The following is a 19,680-nucleotide window of genomic DNA, read 5'->3' as shown; positions in this document are numbered from 1 at the left end:
AAATTTTCTTTGTCTTTTTCTGATGAGGCTGTACATTTATTATATTGACATAAATGTACTGGAAGAAAAAGTTCCGAACTAGACTTCAATCTAAATATATATATATATATATATATATATATATATATATATATATATATATATATATATATATATATATATATATATATAGGGCTAGAAAAACATAATAAAATTTTATAGTATTTTTTATATGATTTCATTTTCTTTATTGATGCATGTATGTCATATCTCGAATTTTCATCTAATACATATTACTTACAAATTTGTGAGATTTGCGCGTAAATGCTACAATAATTATTATTCCTGATTTTAATAAATGGAAGATTTAGTGCATAAAAATGTTTTTATATTTATGTTGTGCATAGTAAATATAAATATTAAGTCTGTGAATGTTTCCGATATTGTATTTTTTATTTTAAATTTTTAAAGTATTTAAGAATTCAACAAGCGAAAGACGCTTTTTGGAAATATCTCTTAATTTTCTTATGTTTTCTTGGATTCTTGTATATACCTAATCTCTATCCGTCTTTGCGCATTACGATTTTTATATAATAATTAAATAGTCAAGATATATATTTTAAAAGCAAAAATGATATCAGAAATCTATTTTATGTACAAATCGCTTTTTAATTTCAGTTATAGTCATTTACTTCTACGCAAAACATGCGCGCTTACGCGAAATGCAGAGAACCGCGTATACTGACACACATATATATACATTTTTAAATGTTATATATGTGTACATTAGAGATCCAGTAAATGGATCGGTGGTTACATTTCCGATCAAATCGAATAATATAGAGCAATTTTAAAATAAATCATTAAACTTTATAGGCGCTATCTTTGATTAATTTAATATCGATAAAAATTAAATATATATACATATCTCTCTCTATCTCTTTTTTTAGCTTCTATCTTTAGATTAAAAGTGATATTGAAACATTTAATTATTAAGATATTTAATGTTAAAAATATAAAAGTTATTTTAAAAGGCGTCTATATTTGTAATAAAATTTGCATAAAGAGAGAGAAAAGAAATATATTTGAAAAGTTCAATGATTTACTTTAAAATTTTCTTGTATAAATTATTATCTTGAATTGAAAATATGTATTTGTAAAGAAAATATAAATAATAACGAGATAAAATTAATCTTTTTACATTTAAAATATATAAACATTATTTTGTGCAATTTTTAAATAGATAATGTATATAAGTACATACAGTATTATAATAATATCTCATCAAAAATGCTAAGCTATCTTTATAGTATTGATTATGTTTCATATGTTTTATCTTTTTTTTATTTTTGTATTTTTACATTTTTGGAATGTTATCTAAAAATTTCCAATGCTTTAATGAATAAAAGCTTAAGATTATAATTCTATTAATTTGATAATAGTACGCCAGTAATATTTAAAATTAATAAATTCTATCTACAGGTTAACTCTACATTATACAAGAGCCGCCGATATTTACGATGACATTTTGCAATTAAATGGCAGAAACGATAAAGTAAACGAATGAGTTAAGTCAAGTTTAAATTTTATTATGAAACGCGCCAAAACATTTTTCTTTTTATTATATCGTATGTTATAGTATATTGTAAAAAATATGCCCCAGAAAAATATAGCAAACAATACTTTGTGAAGAGAAGAAAATATCTATGAGCCTAAGCTGAAAAATATGTTCACGGATACTCGTAAATGTATTCTCCTCGTTTTTAAACGTCTTAATTGAAAATGTCTGATATGATTATCGGCAAACTTAATATATAATAATGCTTCTTCGTATTTAAAGTTATTACGATATTGTCAATCGTACCTTTGGCGATATATCTCGATTTAATAATCGATTTAATTTTTTCTTTTTTTCGTCTTTTTCTTTGATATATTATAAATATTCGATAAAATATTACATCCCTGAGAACTGCTATTGACATCTCCGGAAGAAAGATATTTTATTATCTCTTTACGCGTCTCACGATCTCTTACACTTTACAGCCTTAGTAAGGAACATTATCCCGTACGTGAGCTTGTTTTCGATATTCGTGATGTTGACATTTGCCCCACCAAGACCGCTTCACGCACACTTTTTGCGGTTTCAAAATAAAGCATTTTGATTGCAGTACATCGAAAAAGATCTTGCCTATAAAGTCCGCCGACGCAGTCCTGGCCATTTTCAAACATGTGCGAAATCTGTAATAAAAAAAAAGAAGCGCTTTGTACATCACATGCAAATGCAATAATCATCTTCCTAAAAATTTAAATACTGTTGTACAAAGAATAATTTTCTTTTATCGTTAATAAATCTGTATTTGTGACATTTACCATATATATGGTTTAGCATCAGTCGCATTTGATACAAACATGTAAAGATACTACTCTCGCGTACCTAAGATATGTGAGGGAGATGCGATATTACCATAAACGTTTATAATGTATGTGTTGAAAAATAAAATTATAAAGTAAGGTTCGCGTGATTGAATATAGTCCAAAAGTCGGATAATTATTATTCAGCCATCTAGTACATTATCAATTATCCGATCATTCTATTTGCGGGATACGTAGACGTTCATCTCTTTTGCGAGAGTGTGTTTTCTCTCAGATCGTGTGCGAGATCATTAAATAATAATTACTCACCGTTCGTCGCAAGCGCAATGCATCATGCTCGATATTCTCCAATTAAAAACGCCGTAACGCGTCTCGAATGCCGGTATATGAAAGGGGCAGGACGTGTCGTGTTTTCGACAACATGCGTCGGCTACTCCGAAGCCGCCAAGATTGGTATATTTGGTAGCGCGGTCACCTCGGCCGCACCATTGCGTCCCCGGTATCATGAATAGCTCTCTTCGGGTCCGATTCCGGCCCCGTTTTTTTCCAATGTTTGTTGTCGCGTTTGTCGAGCTCGAGTATTTCCTATGTTACAAAACAACTTTTTGCACTCTCTCTTTTCTTTTCGTCACATATTTAATTGTTATGACAATTATGGAGCATTGCGTAGAAGAGAGGAAAAAGGAGATACATCCCCGACGAGGGTAGTGTCGAAGGAGATGTAAACTCGGTCACACGATCATACCTATGTCGATTTTGAGCCACGACTTGACTTCGTACTCGCATTCTCACGCGATCGCATTGATAATGAAGCTCCGATGACGACAATAGCCAAGAGAGATCGCGGGGTATCCTCGAAGCGTCCTTGCCGTCCAGTTGGAATATCTCGATCGACACCTCGTCACCGTCATCGTGATAGTGATAGACGCGGCGAGAGCTGGGCAAACACTCGCTGTCATCCCACCGTGCGAGCTTCTCGTCAATGCAGTCGGTCAAAGTTTCGCCGGCATATATCAATTGCAGCTTTCTGCTTGACTTCCGAAGCCAAACCTGTCGCAGCATCACGTCCGTGTTTCTATTGAAAGAATAAATAATTATTGTAACATAATTTATGCGGTTAAATAAGTGCTGCGCATAAAGTAAAAAAATATTAAATTTTAGGAAATATTTTTTGTTGCAAGTCGATATCGTTTCTTTTTCGAATTATTATTTAGATTCCTGAAAAGGCATGATTTACTGCACGAGCAACCGTATGTTGCAACATTTACAATAGAGAGAGAGAGAGAGAGAGAGAGAGAGAGAGAGAGAGAGAGAAAGAGTTTGACAAGATTATATCAGAGCAAACTAAACATTCCGCTGTCGCGATTTCCATAATTAGTTACTTTTTGATGTATTTCTCTTAATGTAACGCAATATAATGAAAGAAACAAACACCAGAAAATAAATTTTCTCGACAAATTATTCACGCAATAAAAGCAAATTCGGAAGAAAGAGTGGGAGCAAAAGCTTGGGACAGAAAGCAGAGTGTGCACTTTCTTCACGACGGTAAAAGAGCTTTCGTCCTGCCGTTTAAGTGCAAAGTGACGCTTCGTGGTTGTGGTATTTCGTGGTATCCTCGTGAGAGCATCAGCAGATGAGTCCCATCTAGGCGAGACTAAAACATAGACGGCAACCTACCGAACTACGTTTAGGTCCAGGGTCCAATCCGGTTCCTACGTAAAGGTTCCGAGACACCCGCACGTCGCAGGACCTAATCCTTGCTTACTTAACTTGCCGCTTTTCGGCTTAAGAGCTCGGTTGGCTTTGCGGTTACTGTCAACGAATAAACATGATAAATTTGTGCCATTTGTATCCCTCTTTTTCGCTCTAACAAAATAACAATTACATTATTGTATTTTACACCTTATTATTATTATTATTATTATTATTATTATTATTATTATTATTATTATTATTATTATCACACTATATGTACAATAGTTCAAATATGTCAAATTATTTCCCGATTTTATTTTATTTTTTTATAATATAATTTTATGTTACCATCTATGTATATCGTTTCTCTGTTGAAGACGTTCAAGTTTTTATTATATATAAATATTGTTAATTACACATAAACACCTGTTTGTCATGTAATACTGTTTTTAGGAGAAAAAAATGTATACTTGCGCCTTGTTTTATTGTGCGATTTTTCTTGCTTAATCACACGCAATAAAACAACTAATGTATATACAATATAGGTATTATTAAGACGCGTGACTTTTTTCGTTTAGAAAATAGCTGACATTGCAAACTAACTTCGATCCTTACATAATCCTGTGAGAAAAAAGAAGTAAAATGTAAAATGTATTCATTCGTTTAAACATCGATTCTCATTCTGCGGGCATCATAACATGGTATTATAATTGTATTGAAATGGCTGACAAGGATTCACAGGGACCGTTCCGCTAGACTGTATCAGCGTTCTTCGGAACGATGGATGGCATTTGAAAGACCTAACCGACGCTAAATGTATACATAACAGCCTGGCTTCCACGTATATTGGCAATAGTGAAAGGCGGCATTGTTTTCGTGCTTGCCAACCGAGTTCCCGCTTCAATCCTCTCCCACATATGGGTGGGACGATGGGATAGGAAGAGAGATTTGCCTATATCCGAGAAAATGTGTTATTTCAGAAAGGCAGATAGAACGGGAGTCACACTCTAACCTTGGCTACTGTAAAAACACTCGACGCGTCCCTTCTTTCCAAGAAAAAGAAGGCATGTACAAATGTACATATAAATGTCGTCGGGTAAAAGTAACTAAAAATAGTCGCTGAATTCTCAGAGATTACGATAATATTGAACAATTTCTCGCAGTTTTTAAAATTTATCGTATTAATCATAAAAGATGTAAAAGCGATTATGCGTTCACCCCCAATTGACAATGGTTTCCTTGGCGCAAGCTCCGGACCACCAAATGATTCGCTCCAATCGCTCATCGGACGAGATCCTGATGACCGAGATGCGGCGACTAGAAGACGTCCCGGTGAATTCGGACGAAACATTTGATCGTGCAAAATATGTACCTTCTCGTGATAGGTAAGCGCCGACGGACGATTGTCTGAAAATCAATCCCAATGCCAGCAGCAACAGCATCGGGTAGTACCTATTCCAAAATCAGGGAGTAATATTTTTTTAATAATGTATGCGCAAATTACAAGACGTATTGGAATAATATTTTGCGGAATAGTAAGGAAAATATATTATCCTAATATATTATCTCAAGCTATGATAGTTTTCTTTTATATAAGAATCATTGGTTGCACTATTCGCAACCAATAATATATATAAACTTATATCAACATCTTATACAAATTATAACAATAACAAATTTTTTTTTATTATACTTTCTAGGTGAAATAGAGAAGAGAATAATTAACCAAAAATAACATATAAAATCTTGTTAAATATTAAATTTTGTTACATATAAAATCTTGTATATTTTTACCTAATATCAAAATTTTACATGTTTATATTTTTAAAAAGCATTTTAAATTTATAACATAAAATTCTAAGATTTACATTTATTACATATTTTCGCGTTTGTAAATTTTTAACTAATGTACAAGTATATAGAGAACGCTAAATATTTCCCCGCCGATCAATTTTATAAAAATTATAAAATGCTAAAGATGTAATTCGTATAATTTAAAAAAAAAATATATAGTGTAAAAATATTATTTTACACAAAATCATTGCAGAATTAATTAATTTTGCTATCTGCTGAATGAAAAAGATGCAGCCATAGATATGTATTCTTCCACTTAAAAAAAGACGTATATTGGCTAAAAAAAAGAAACTGACATAGCATATTGATAACAAAATTCCGAAACTGATATAATAATCTTGAAAAAGAAAAAATTTATTTCAAATTACATTTGCTTTTTTTTAAATTATACAAATTATGTTTTTACCATTCTGTTTCCATCTTTTCATTATTTTAGAAGAACTATTTAAATGTTTTAGTTTGTTAAAAATAAACAATATTATCATTTTCTCAATCAACATTTGAATTTAATATTACTTGTGAGTTTATTATTGATGCAATTATTAATGAATTCTGCTTTGGCTTTTTATTGCAAATAAAATTTAAAATAATCTTTTTTCAAAGAAATTTAATATACGATGAAATAATGTATATGAAATAGAATAGATAGTGAGAAATATAAATACGATATTATTCATTGACATCACGTGACATATGCGATAACGAAACATAACTTCTTGTTTATTCATAGAATTGCTATCGTATGAACATCACGTTATCTTTAATACTGTTTAGAATAGCAAGAATTTGAAATAAACAAGATCGTCTTATAATTAAATTTGAATGGTTTTATTTCTTTATGTCCTTTTTTTATATTCTTTTTTGTACATTTCTTTTTTTTATTATATCAAGAAAATATTATGAAATTTTTTAAAGATTGAAACTTTATGAAGATAATTATTTCTCTCTTCCATATAAATTAGATAAAAACAAGAGAGATGAGAACGTACCTCTTTGAAATGCTCATCATCTGTACCATCCAAGATTCAAAGATATTAAATTCTCTCGATCTTCAAGTACGAAGAATTCAAGTAATGCCATATGTGTATTCTCACATAACGTCGTCGCGCCGATTTGAAGAGAAACTATATGGTGATCCCTCGTATGTTCACTCTATTTTTTGCACTTGCGCGTTTACGATCGTATCTTTTTATTACGGAAGAGAATATCACGACGAATCGGCGAGCGCGTTAATAAATGATCACGTGGTTATCAAGTTCACCTCGTTAAATAATTCTTCAAATTCGTTTTTATCGAGATTATTTATTTATTTCAAAATTCATTAATTGAATTTATATTTATCTCCTTTAGTTTGCATATTTTCACTTGACTCATCGACGCCACGCGCGACTCGAGGGTCCAGCGAGTGTGAATCCGCGAAAACCAACCACCGACCGGCCGTGTTAACAACTGGCGCGCTTCGCTCGCGGCTCTCCCTTAAATACCGCCGAGTGCAGTTCGGGTAGTTCAGTGTTGTCCAGTAATTCACCTATACCCACCACCGTTCTGTCACTTACGGTCTCTCTTCTCTCTTCTCTCCTCATCTCATCTTGTTCTATCCTATGCCTTCCTCTCTATACTCTCCTGTACCCTACTCCGAGTTTCCCTTCTGCGGCCTCTCCGCATCGTTCGGACACCAACTAAACTCCACCCTCTTGCCCCTTCTTCTTGTCCTACTCCTTCGCATCATCGGCATCTACCGCCAACGAACCGCGCGCGCGTCTGCCAAATCCAATCCCACCTATACTCATCCTGGGGATCTAATCTTCACGTAGTCTTCTTCTTTTCTGTCTCGCTTTCTTACGATCGCGATTTCTCTCTTCTCCTTTCAGCAGTAGTCGAGGCTGTAGCCTGGACATCCCTCGGATTTCTTTCGGTCTTCAAACGACTGTGGTAAATGCCGGTGCTTTGGTCCCGCTGATGCATCCATCACCGCGCGTCACTGCACCTTGCGGTCATCGATATTCGAGATTTCGCTGTAACGATGAGTCGCGAAAAAATGCGCTGTGACATAATATAGCGCATATCGCTTACGATATGCCTTTCTTATCGCAAAACATACTTGTAATCGGGAAATATACAGAGTGATTCTAAAATAAGTCGATATACTTTAGACGTATGCTTTTGCTTTTTACATACGATTTTTAATGAAAGATTTTCGATAACTCTTTATCTACAAAAGAGAAAAGCAATTGAATATATTTAAACATTTTTATCAATTAGGTCAAAGGAATAATAAAATAACAAAATTCACGATTATGTATTAATTTCAAATAAAATTTACCAACATTTTAATTATAAATATATATTGAATGGTGTAAAGAAATGGATCGCGTCCAATTGAATTTTTATGATGAAAAACTCGATATTCCGATCAAAGAATGTGTCTGCAAAATTGTAAGACTTAATCTATATATACTTACATCAATTACATAGCCAAAATATGACAAGCGTAGATATGTAGAAGCTTTACTTAAAAATAAGTTAATTTTTACATCATCTATATGTTCTTTGGGATTCTTCTCTCTGCATTCTTCTCTCTTCTTGATGCTACCATCGTATGAAACGGCATTACACGTTTACTATCGGCAAATCGTTCGAAAATAATAAATTATGCAAAACCGTGCGACAAAAGCGGTTGTCATCATTGGCTGCGAATTCTGAAACATCGTACCAGGATTGGCGCGTGGCCAAATGTCGTTTTTCGTGCGAAACGCACGATAAACCTTTGTCCCAGCATATCGCGTGAACGTTTCTATGTGTGTATTTTACTCTTAAAATACATTGTTCCATAATTTTGGACGTAGTCATGGAGAGAGAAATCAACTGACAATTTTTATATCTCTACTGCTGAATAATACAGTATTATGAATTATGAATTTCTATATGAAGAGATGCGTAATAATTTGTAATTTGTAAATTAAACGATGAAGGAGAGAGATGATGTGTAATAATAACAGATAAAGAAACCCACAAGTTTCAACAGTACTGATAAGGAAAAATTTTTGAACGATAGTGAACCAATAAAAAAAAACTCGCCGCTTTGTGCGGGATCTATTCGGCTATTTTCACGTGCGTGAAAAAATCGCGATGGTCAAAATTATTTGGCGGAACCGACAAGTGGCAGAGAAAAGACACGGCGGTCGCTATCTATTATACCTCTCGTAGTTATGACTCGGCATCGGCCGTGAACGAAAAGATGCGGGCAGTCTGCAGCGTGGAGAAGAGTACACTAGGCACGGTGTATGTCTCCATCTAAAGTTAGATACTTTGACGCATCATATTTAGGCGCAAATTATGACTCACAGGTCACATTCAAACACATATACATAGTTTGACAACTGTTAGGTACGTATAAAAAAAAAGTTAAAATATAAAGTTGAAAATTAAATAATAGATTTCTTAGAGCGATATTTCAGATCGACGTAGAAAAAAATAGATTTGAGATATTTTTATCAATAATTTTATAACGCATCAAAAGATCTCGATATTCCATTCAAAGTATTCTAACTTTAAGTTGATGACATACAAGGCGTCTATTGTACGGCATAAAAGGAGGTGTAACGAAAGAAAAGGACTACGGCGTTAGGGGGAAGAAGACTTGGCGAGACGAGGCGAGGATTCGTGAGTGAGAAGGTAATTCTTGGCGTACGCGATTGTTCGTTTCGGAGGGTTCCGCGAACGAACCACCGTCTTTATATGCACAATTTTGAGGATAGAGTAAGGCAAGCCTGGATTAAACTTATCGTAGCTGTCCCCTAGTGACAAAAAGTCAATCTTTTATTTAACAGTATTGGCAACTTTTAAACGCTTCCTTGCTAATTATGAATTTGGTATATGAATTAAATAATACCAATCGTATATACTTTTGATTCATGATTGAGAGCAGTTGGTGTAACATCCTATATACATATATATTTTTTATCGTTTCTTAACATGTATTTAACGAAATATTTTAGCAATTAATTTTTGGAACTCAATTAATAACAATAATAATTAATTAATAACACGTACATTTTTGATATAATTGTTTAATACAATAGTATGAAATATATATATATATATATATATATATAAAATATTAATACGATATATAGAAAACTTCAAAAATTATACGTAGACGGTCTTAGAGACTTACATCCAACTTACATCCTCGTGAATGAAGGAATTTTGTCGTGGCAAGAGTCGTGGAGTTGACCCCCTTTTCGGGCTGCTTTCGTCGAGACACTCAGAGCATTCAGGCAACCGTCGTTTTTCGCGACAATTACCGCGCAATAATTACATAATTCTCGCCACACTCGACACTCGGTACTCGGGAGAGATCGTTGAAGGCAGTTAAAACCGCAAGTGGTCGAGGCGTTAGAAGGGTCGTACGCTAGTTTGCGTCAAATGATACGTTGTAAGCGATAGACGCGGTTAATTCTGGAAGCCGCAATATGTCACTCGCTGAAAAAAAAACAAACATAATATACATTAATATTTTGAATTGTATCGTTCGTTTAAAGAACTTGATTTTAAGTTTTCTTTTAACTCTATAGACGAATGTCAGGAATAAAACAAGACAAAACATAAAATAAAAAGCGCTACAACGCGAAATCGAAATTCTATAGAATCTGTTGAGACGGTAAAGGAGAGAGGCACGAGTATGGAGGCGTCAAGATTTTCGAAGAAATGCCGAGATTCTAAATAGAAAAGAAGAAAAGAAAAGTCGACCGTCTTATTCTAGCAATTTATCCGCATTTCTCTTCCCCACCGTTCTTTCATTTTGGCTCACGATGAGACAATGGGGCAACAGTTGCAAGACGCGATAGCGGCGGATTAATTCTCGATCGATTTCGAAGCTACTCCATTCGTGCTCGTATTGTCCACAATCGAGACCCTGAGAGTCGTCAGCTTTACGTAGCCGTGTATGTCGTACGCGTGAGTTCATTAAGTGTGTGTGTGTGTGTGTGTGTATGTATGTGTATATATTGGTATGCAGGCACGCTTGCGCGCGCGCGAAGAAGCCGGGACACTAGAGACCGAGGATCAAATTATTATTATTATCATAACCATCTGCGTGCCCGAAAGCTTAAAAGTTGGTTCGTTTGCCAGATCAAAGGAGCCAACGTTGCATTCTCTCTCGAGAATAGAAAAAGCGTGTCTAATGTCCCAGGCGAATAGATTCTCACATAAACGAGCGGCACGCGGAATGTACATGTTACTAAAGTACTCCTGGGAGTGTGTGTATAACCGTGAAATGTAATTTCAATTGTGCCTGCTTCATATGATTTTCCTGCAGCCTTTTAAAATACATATCGATGCAGCGGAACACGCATTTAGGGAAATAATAGAATTTGTAGGGTCGAGGAAAGTTGTATACGATAGTATTGGGACACCCTGTACATGTACCTTGTTCAAGATTGGAGCTCGTTTTTTCTGGAGAACATCGATGACCCTCTCTTTCATTAGCCAATCATCTTTTAATTAAGTCGGAAAAAAGGAACGCCGCCGGCGCCAGTCTCTTTTATCGCTTTAAAAACGATCACCATATTTCAACGATTGGCTAAACAGATTAAAGTGTGTGTTACAAGTTTGGGAAATTTATTCTATCAGCCATAAACAAAGGCTCGCCTCAGGTTACTATAAGAGCATCACTTACAGCTAATTGCCTAGGCATTTTAACGAAACACCAAGTCGTACATTTATATCCACATTTTTATTATATAAAAAAAACTATACGCTTTTAAGAGTTAAAAATTTAAAAACAAAAATATATGCAAAAAATAGTGACACGCAATATTAGTCAATATCATAGATTATCAATTAATAATTATACGAGATGAAAATTCTATCGATACGAAACATTATTGTGCGATATTGTCCCGAATATCACTGTATCTCAAGACAAGTCTTGCAAAATAAAAACAAACATTAAATTTGTCTGATAGTTTAATATTTAACAAGGTTGCAGCAATCTATCATCGCAAACAACGATATGTGACGAATGTTAAAGTCCCGCTGTTAAAATCATTGGTTCGCGACGTAGGAGAGATAGCGACGTCATCGATGGTCCCTTGGTAGCGGGAAGACATAATTGATACGTACAAATCACCCTGCTGCTGACGCGAGGAGGACGAAAGCCAGGGATGGGTACATGGATGTACCGAGAAGGGACGATCGACGAACGGTTGTTTGACGGCCTCCCCCTCCCCCTCCCCGCCCCTTCTCTTCCCCTTTTTCACCCTACCCCTCCTACACTGACGCACTACGTGAAGCTGGTATCGCATTCACGGTCCACTGCCTCAGGATTCGGGTCTCCACCCCGCGCGTTTCTCTGCGCGCCGACTCTTTCTTGTAAAAAGAGAGAATACAGAGGATACACCAACCCTCGTCGGCGATCCGTAACCCCCGATCGTCAGAATCGAAGGTATTGCACAACGAAACGTACTTAGCGAACCGCTACATAAATAACGCATCTGCCCGTCACACTTCGCTGCTATATATATATACATATACACGCTTTAAGCGGCTATGCATTTTTCGGTTTGCGTTACGCTGTTCAAATGTATCGAAAATTGTTAAATTCTCTCTACCTTGCTGTTATAGAAACATTGTATTTAGTAATAATAATTATTAAAAATTATTAATTATTGAAAAAATATTATCGTTATCGATAAAAATTGTTGATTTAAAAGAGATATCTCATATTATATTTTTTCTTATTGGAAAAAAAAAGAATTTATATTAATCTCGTCAAGAAATCAACGAGACTTATATTCTTAAAATTTTAAACATAGGAGAAGTTACCTGGTAATAGACGTATAAAATATTGTATATTTTATTTCGTCGCCGTATTGTGCGCATTAAACGAGATGTACTTTGATTAAAAATATGATAGAAGATATTTTTTCGAGAATGAAACATAAATGGCCATGAGATGAACGCTGAGATGATTCAGATTGTCGCGCTTATACACTCGGCGTCATATTTGACTTTGCACTTGCAACTTGCAGACTTCAAATGTATATCTGTAAAAATATATATATATATATATATATATATATATGTATATATAAAATTTAAAAATATTCTTTTTCAAGAATACAAGTTTTATTGAGACCATATAATACGATAATTAAAAAATATACGTAAAGTGTCATATATATATATATATATATATATATATATATATATATATATATACATATATTTGACGTACCATATATACATTTTAACGCGCAAACACGTAAACGCGTTAGAATGCGGTAGATGGAATAGACGCGACTGCGAGATTCTTATTCTAACAAGCATGCATTGGCTTTTTGCCAAGCCGTGATGCCGGACCATTAACGAGCGGGCATTGCTTATCAGTTGCTGAGTTCGCGCTACCGCGCCGTCCGATGTCCGATGACCAGTCGTCTGATGAAACTGTTTCTCCGTCCTCTCGTATCACCTAGAGGGACCTCTACGTCTCATAACTCGTCGCATACCGGCTGTAAATGATGAAAATGATCTCGGCGTTGGCGTTGTCGTTGAACCGCCAACGCTCTATCTATATTTCTATATCGATCGTAGATCTCCATTCACGTCATATCGCTTATAAACGCCGACATTTTATTAGTTATTTATAGACATCACACCGATTTATCGCGATTATTTTTATATAATACTAACAGTAAGGATAAAATATGTCCCTCATTTTCTTTTTTCTTCCCCAGATTACATTCTATTTTTTCTAATCGATGACAACCGTAATTAATAACCACAAGTGTGGACTGATGGTGATGTCCTCGATATGTATTTGCACCTACTTTCACACGCATGCGCATATGCGATTGCAATGTGATTTTATCATATTTTTACTCGTAAAATAACGAAATAATAAAATATATAATTGCGATTGAAACGCAATAACATACAATGTATTTATTTGAAAAATAGAAAAACATATTGATACGCATAGAAAGAGCGAGAGAGAGAGAGAGAGTCTTTTTTTCATTATTTTGCGTATAAAAATATTAATCGCCAAAGTTTTGAAAATAGCAGTATATATTTGACAGTACCTGTCATAATTGACGTGTATGTACGCACGAATATAAAAGTTGAACGGTTGAAACGGTATTCCGACGAAATAAGTGGGGAAAAAATAAAACACTTGCCGGAAAATGAAAAACGCAAATTCGCTTTCACTGACTGTAGAACGAGTAGAGAACAATTTGGCAGCAAATTCAAATATGGCGGAAAAAAGTGTCGGACGTGCTCGCGGCTCTCGCGGCACGCGCCGGTGGCGCCTCGCGCGGTCGGCAAACGACAAGGGCCTGGGCAAACAGCGAAAAGTGCTGCCATCATGGAAACACTCGGCGACGGTGACGCTATCGGCGGCTCCGCTCCCTCCAAAATCGCGCGTACATTGGCAACATTGTTTTTTGGTAGTTTACAAATAAAATGGCCGATTGTGAGGCTAGTTTGATATGGACAATAAAATATGCAATTATGTAAAATTAATGACCATCGGCCGTGCGTGTGTATAAGCGAGAAGCGAGTATCGTGAGCGGGAAACGTGGAAAAAGTGCGCGGAGCGCGAGTGAGCGTGTGGGAGTGCCGCGGGAAGAAGGTGCAGGTTGTCTTCCAAGTGGACCCAGTGGACGCCGCGGGAGCGAGAGAACGAGTGCTCCTCACTTATGGTCCCCAACACATTGAAAGAGCCCGTCTAGACGAGCGGCTAGAGGCGGCGTGCTTTTTTCTATTGGCGCACAGCGGCGCGGCAACAATACGAAAGGCGACTCCGAAAGCATCTACGGCCAGGAAACGGCCAACAGTCGTCGGCCGCTCCGATATTACCGATGATCCACTCGTCTCGTCCCGCGTAAGCTCCCCCTCGTTTCGACGCATCATCTCCCGGGGCCCGCGTCGCGATCCCGAGATCGACGAGAGCGCCTCGGGAGCACGTTTCGTTACACTCTTATGATACTTTCGAAGTATTAACCACCTTACAGATCCCTATTCTACGTGCTCCGAATAGCCGGGTATTGTCAATTACCGAGTCTGCGAGCTGTAATCGTCGGATTATATTTCACGGCTGTTTCCTGACAGATATGACATCTGTATTTGATATCCAAGGCCGAGATACTGGAGTATAACGGGTACGTTTATTTGGAACCTCTCAAAATATTTCCTACGGATCAGTTTGTTGTAGTGGAAAGGGTTGGCGAGGATGCGTTGGTAGAAACGGAGGAGCCGACAAACAGCACCGCCTCGAGCCAGACTAACCCATCCGTTACAACTTTGACGAATATGTGTACTACACCTGGCAATGCGGGTGCAGGATTCGGTGGGTATGCTTGGTCCTTTAGCGGACCAGGGACAGAGACCCGGGAGAATGCCCAAAGTGAACTCGCGACGAATATCAGTTATGCCGTTAATAATAATCAGGATCAAGGATCCAGTCAGAAAATACAGGTTGATATCAAACCGGCAAAGATTGCAGCTACCACTCACCGTCGTCCAATGTTTGCGATGAACGAGAGTTGTCAGCAAACACCTACTACGCATCATGGCCATACAGGGGGAGCACATAATCAAACGACTCATGGTACTCACGTTCGCGCTAAAAAGCATCACGATGTATTTTCATTAACATGTGACAAAGGCGGATGCAATTGCGACGCGGCACATCCTACACCTCCACCTTCCTTGTTCTCCAACACCTTAGTTTTTACAACAGCTGCCGATAAGCACATGAGCAAGCACTTTATGACACCGCTTGGACCAATACAGCTTACGGCAGAAGAGTGCAATGAAATTTTAATGAAGAGAGCTGCTGCTGCGTCTAATCAAGCCAATGCGGCGAATAACGTGGCAACGAGTCAGACGGACAGTACCGCTCATTTCGGGCACGTTCTCACTCATGTGAATACAACGCAAATTGAGACGAAAGTCAAACAGCAACAGGATATGGGAAGTCAGGTCCGCGTGCCGAAGGAACGACCGTATTCTTGTTCCGAATGCGGGAAATCCTTTCTGCTGAAACATCATCTTACGACGCACGCGAGAGTACACACTGGAGAACGGCCACACATTTGCGTTCATTGCGGCAAAAGTTTTGCGCACAAGCATTGTCTTCATACGCATCTTCTACTGCACAGTGCCGAAAGGCCGTATCAGTGTCGCGAGTGTAAAAAATCTTTTACATTGAAACATCATCTTGTAACGCACACTCGCGTACACACCCGGGAACGGCCATTTGTCTGCCAGGAATGTGGAAGAGCATTCCCTCTGAAACGTCACTTAGTGACGCATAGTAAATTCCATTCGGGAGAAAGACCTTATGTTTGCGAAGAATGTGGAGAATCTTTTTCTCAAAAAGATCATCTTACCATGCATTCCCGCTTCCATGGCAGCCTACATCCATTTGTTTGCCATGATTGCGGGGCGACTTTCCAAAGGAAGTTTGAGCTGGTTAATCACGGTCGATTGCATGGCAGAGTTCCACATTCGTGTACTGCTTGTGGAAAGGAATTTTTGCAGAAGAGAACACTTTTAGCTCATATGCGCTTACATACAGGTGAAACACCCTATGCTTGCACCGTTTGTGGAGAAGCATTTCCTCGGAAGGCAGACCTGGTAGCTCATTCAAAGATTCATAATAACAATACAAATACCGATGAGAAGTCTCTTACATGCAGGTAAGACATATGTAGTATAATTGTAGCAATTTATTTTAGGAGTAACTTTATTTTAGAAGAAAATTTTCAAATAATTCCTTTACAGTTTTTTTACAATAAGAGAGATTAATTTTTAATAGAGACAGGGTATTTTTAATAATAACTAGGATTATAATAAAATATACGATATATTTTACATATAAGGAAAAGTTACATATAGTGGATATAGAATTCAAAGTATTCGATATATATTTTGATGCAAAATGTGTAATCGAAAGATCATATCCTCTTGGTTATATTTTTTTTTTTTTTTTAGAAGATAGTAAAAAAAAACATATTAGAAAACAACATCTTTTAGAATTTATTCATATTTCTAATTAATAAAACAAAATGGATTCTACGTTTTAACATTACAGTTAAGCGAGAGAAAAAGCTAAAAGATATAATTCAAATATACGCTTATTATGATGAATATACAAAGTATATATTTTATCTTTTCTTTAGTAAGATGAATAGTTATCATTCCTAATGAAGTTATCATTTCAGGGAATGCGGACTGGACTTTCCGAATCGGGAAGCTCTAAATTTACATCAAAGGTTACATACTGGTGATCGAACACTTGTAACGGACCTTTGTGGACTAGCGGCCGCCTTCCAGCAAACTCCAGCACATTTTCTTACCCCAAACACTCCAACAACTCATCAGGTAATGACTATCATTTATGCAATTCAAGTTTATATAAAGAGAGGTATTTGGAGATAATGTAGATTTCAACTTTATTCCTTTAATGAAAATTCAGTTTAAAAAGTAATCGCATTATTATTTTGACTTTATTTAATATTTTAAACCTACACTAATTTTATCTCAGAGAGAGTATTATTTACAAAACACTATTTTTTATATAAATTACTCAAATATTACCAAATCTCGCGGATAAAAATATCTTACTATGGAATTAAAAAGCATTATATGAATTCAAAGTATATAAAACATAATAAAGTAAATAATAAATGAAATATTTACACAGATGAACGGACCGATAGGAACGCCTAGTGTTAGTCATATGCACGGCGCAACTCAAACATCGCCACCAGTGGGAACAGGACCAAAACCTAAACCACACATTTGTCCTGATTGCGGTCGCGGCTTTGCACAGAAACATGGTTTGTCGCAACATCAACGACGTCACACAGACGGCAGTTGTCACATAAGATCCCACGTATGCGACAAATGCGGCAAAGCTTTCTTCCAAAAGAATCATTTATTACTACATCAGCGTCAACATATGGATCCGCCACCTAGTATACTTAGGCAGCAACAAAGACAAGCTGCCCAAGCTGCTGCTCAACAAGCGCAGCAGCAGCAACAGCAGCAGCAGCAACAAGCGCAACAACAGCAGCAGGTTCAGCAGCAGCAGCAACAAGTACAACAACAGCAAGTACAGCAACCGCAGCAGCAGCAGACAATGACCGTCGATACAAAAACGATTCAACTGCAGGCAATACAGCAGCAAGTACAACAACAGGTACAACAACAGGTACAGCAGCAGCAACAGCAGCAACAGCAGCAGCAGCAACAACAGCAGCAGCAACAACAGCAGCAACAAACGCAGCAGCAGCAAGCATGTTCCGTGGACGCTAAAGCAATACAGTTAAATGTCACCATGTGAGACGGTATAAAGACGAAGGACTGGAAAGTCCTTGAAACAATAGCACTTCCAAATGCGCACCCCGCTGCCACCCTCTGCACGCACTTCTCTTGTACTAACAATATACATTAGATATATATTTATTATCTCTAGATCCAAATACAGAATAATCGATTTTATTACAAGAGTATGTAAGAATATACAAAGTATACATACTATATTCTAATTAATATAAGGCTTGTAACAAGAAACTAAAAATAACCACATATTAGTGTTTTACATATACTTTATAAATATACAAATATAAAAATAAATATATATATAAATATATAAATATATACTCTAGATATGTAAAATGAGACTAAACAAATTAGTTGCCTTAACGAGAAGAAGAATTTTAATGAATATATTAACATATTATTTGGTGATTTTTTCATTTACTTTTATTTAGTAGGACATCACTTTATAAGAAAGTATATATTAAATAAATCAAGATATAAAGAAAAAAAAAATAAGTTCGCCGTGTATCGCTGCTTTGTTGTTTATCCTTCTTAATGTATTCGTACGATGATAATTGAGACGAGGTAATTTGTGTAGGAATAGAGGGGACGATTCTGTAAACGATTTCGGCGAAGAGAAAGAGGGTGGCAGATATTGCGTATTTATAAAGCATTTTTAAAGCTTAGATTTATCCAAGATAGCATTTTAGTCCCGCGCAATTTATATTTTTACGTTAAAGAATACGAGCACACAAACTGCTTGTAAAATTTTAGAAATACGTAAGAATCCCGGTTTTATAAAATCCAAATATCAATAAATGGATGTAAATGTTTTTCGTGAGAAATTAACGCGATTCTCGTATCGGCGACATATATAATGTATACATTATAAACATGAGACTAATACATATATTAGTTTTACATCAATCATGGTATGTTCAAAAAGATATCGTAAAAATTATATATATATATATATATATATATATATATATATAAATTATATGTATATATATATATATATATATATATATATATAAAATTATATATATATATATATATATATAAAATATATATAAAATTATATATATATATATATATATATATTACAAAGATATAAATTATAAAGATTGGTACATGTATTCTAATGTACATGTAGAAATTTTTGTAACGCGCATTTCATGTTTAGAATCATGGGAATTATTAGCATTTTTAATTATCTTCTTTGAAATTGAAATATTTCTTTATCGCGATAAAAAAAAACGCATCATATTACGATACATGAAATACATGAGATTGCTTAGTGGACTCTTTTAGTAAAATGCAAATTTAATTTCTTTGTCAGCAAATATATATTAACTGATAGAGTAGTTAGAAAATCGGAAGAAATACGAATAAAGGTTTCCTACATAGTTTTAAAATCCGTATCTATGTTTTTTTTCCAAAGCA

The 19,680-nt window shown here is 35.7% G+C and overlaps 2 protein-coding genes and 1 long non-coding RNA gene across 6 annotated transcripts; 1 reads left to right on the top strand and 2 right to left on the bottom strand.

The window, feature by feature from the left end:
* Nucleotides 1-592: 592 nt before the first annotated feature.
* LOC126849031 (uncharacterized) lies at nucleotides 593-8,579 on the bottom strand. Of its 2 annotated transcripts, none has more exons than XM_050590478.1 (6): nucleotides 8,364-8,579; nucleotides 6,891-7,916; nucleotides 5,266-5,499; nucleotides 3,098-3,427; nucleotides 2,662-2,937; nucleotides 593-2,217 (listed from the first exon to the last, which is right to left on the bottom strand). In XM_050590478.1, the coding sequence occupies exons 2-6, from the start codon at nucleotides 6,917-6,919 to the stop codon at nucleotides 2,025-2,027; spliced, it is 1,062 nt and encodes a 353-aa protein (XP_050446435.1). In that variant the 5' UTR covers nucleotides 6,920-7,916; nucleotides 8,364-8,579; the 3' UTR covers nucleotides 593-2,024. The 2 variants fall into 2 exon arrangements, with proteins under 2 accessions (XP_050446435.1, XP_050446434.1); XM_050590477.1 differs by having other exon boundaries at nucleotides 6,891-7,944; nucleotides 8,364-8,571.
* A 3,635-nt stretch (nucleotides 8,580-12,214) lies between these two features.
* Nucleotides 12,215-14,116, bottom strand: LOC126848889 (uncharacterized). The gene is made up of 3 exons (XR_007687321.1): nucleotides 13,986-14,116; nucleotides 13,142-13,415; nucleotides 12,215-12,950 (listed from the first exon to the last, which is right to left on the bottom strand). It is a non-coding gene; the product is annotated as an uncharacterized LOC126848889 (long non-coding RNA).
* A 204-nt stretch (nucleotides 14,117-14,320) lies between these two features.
* On the top strand, nucleotides 14,321-19,144 carry LOC126849120 (zinc finger protein 250-like). Of its 3 annotated transcripts, none has more exons than XM_050590695.1 (4): nucleotides 14,321-16,607; nucleotides 17,133-17,292; nucleotides 17,615-18,124; nucleotides 18,158-19,144. In XM_050590695.1, exons 1-4 carry the CDS (start codon nucleotides 15,217-15,219, stop codon nucleotides 18,254-18,256), a joined length of 2,160 nt encoding a protein of 719 aa, XP_050446652.1. In that variant the 5' UTR covers nucleotides 14,321-15,216; the 3' UTR covers nucleotides 18,257-19,144. The 3 variants fall into 3 exon arrangements, with proteins under 3 accessions (XP_050446652.1, XP_050446650.1, XP_050446651.1); XM_050590693.1 differs by having other exon boundaries at nucleotides 14,323-14,788; nucleotides 14,919-16,607; nucleotides 17,615-19,144; XM_050590694.1 differs by having other exon boundaries at nucleotides 14,323-15,065; nucleotides 15,119-16,607; nucleotides 17,615-19,144.
* Nucleotides 19,145-19,680: the final 536 nt, after the last annotated feature.

The sequence above is a fragment of the Cataglyphis hispanica genome, chromosome 4 (assembly GCF_021464435.1).
Source record: "Cataglyphis hispanica isolate Lineage 1 chromosome 4, ULB_Chis1_1.0, whole genome shotgun sequence".
Taxonomy (NCBI): domain Eukaryota; kingdom Metazoa; phylum Arthropoda; class Insecta; order Hymenoptera; family Formicidae; genus Cataglyphis; species Cataglyphis hispanica.
Note: the sequence above shows the minus strand (reverse complement) of the source record. Positions and strands in the feature narration are given on the sequence as shown.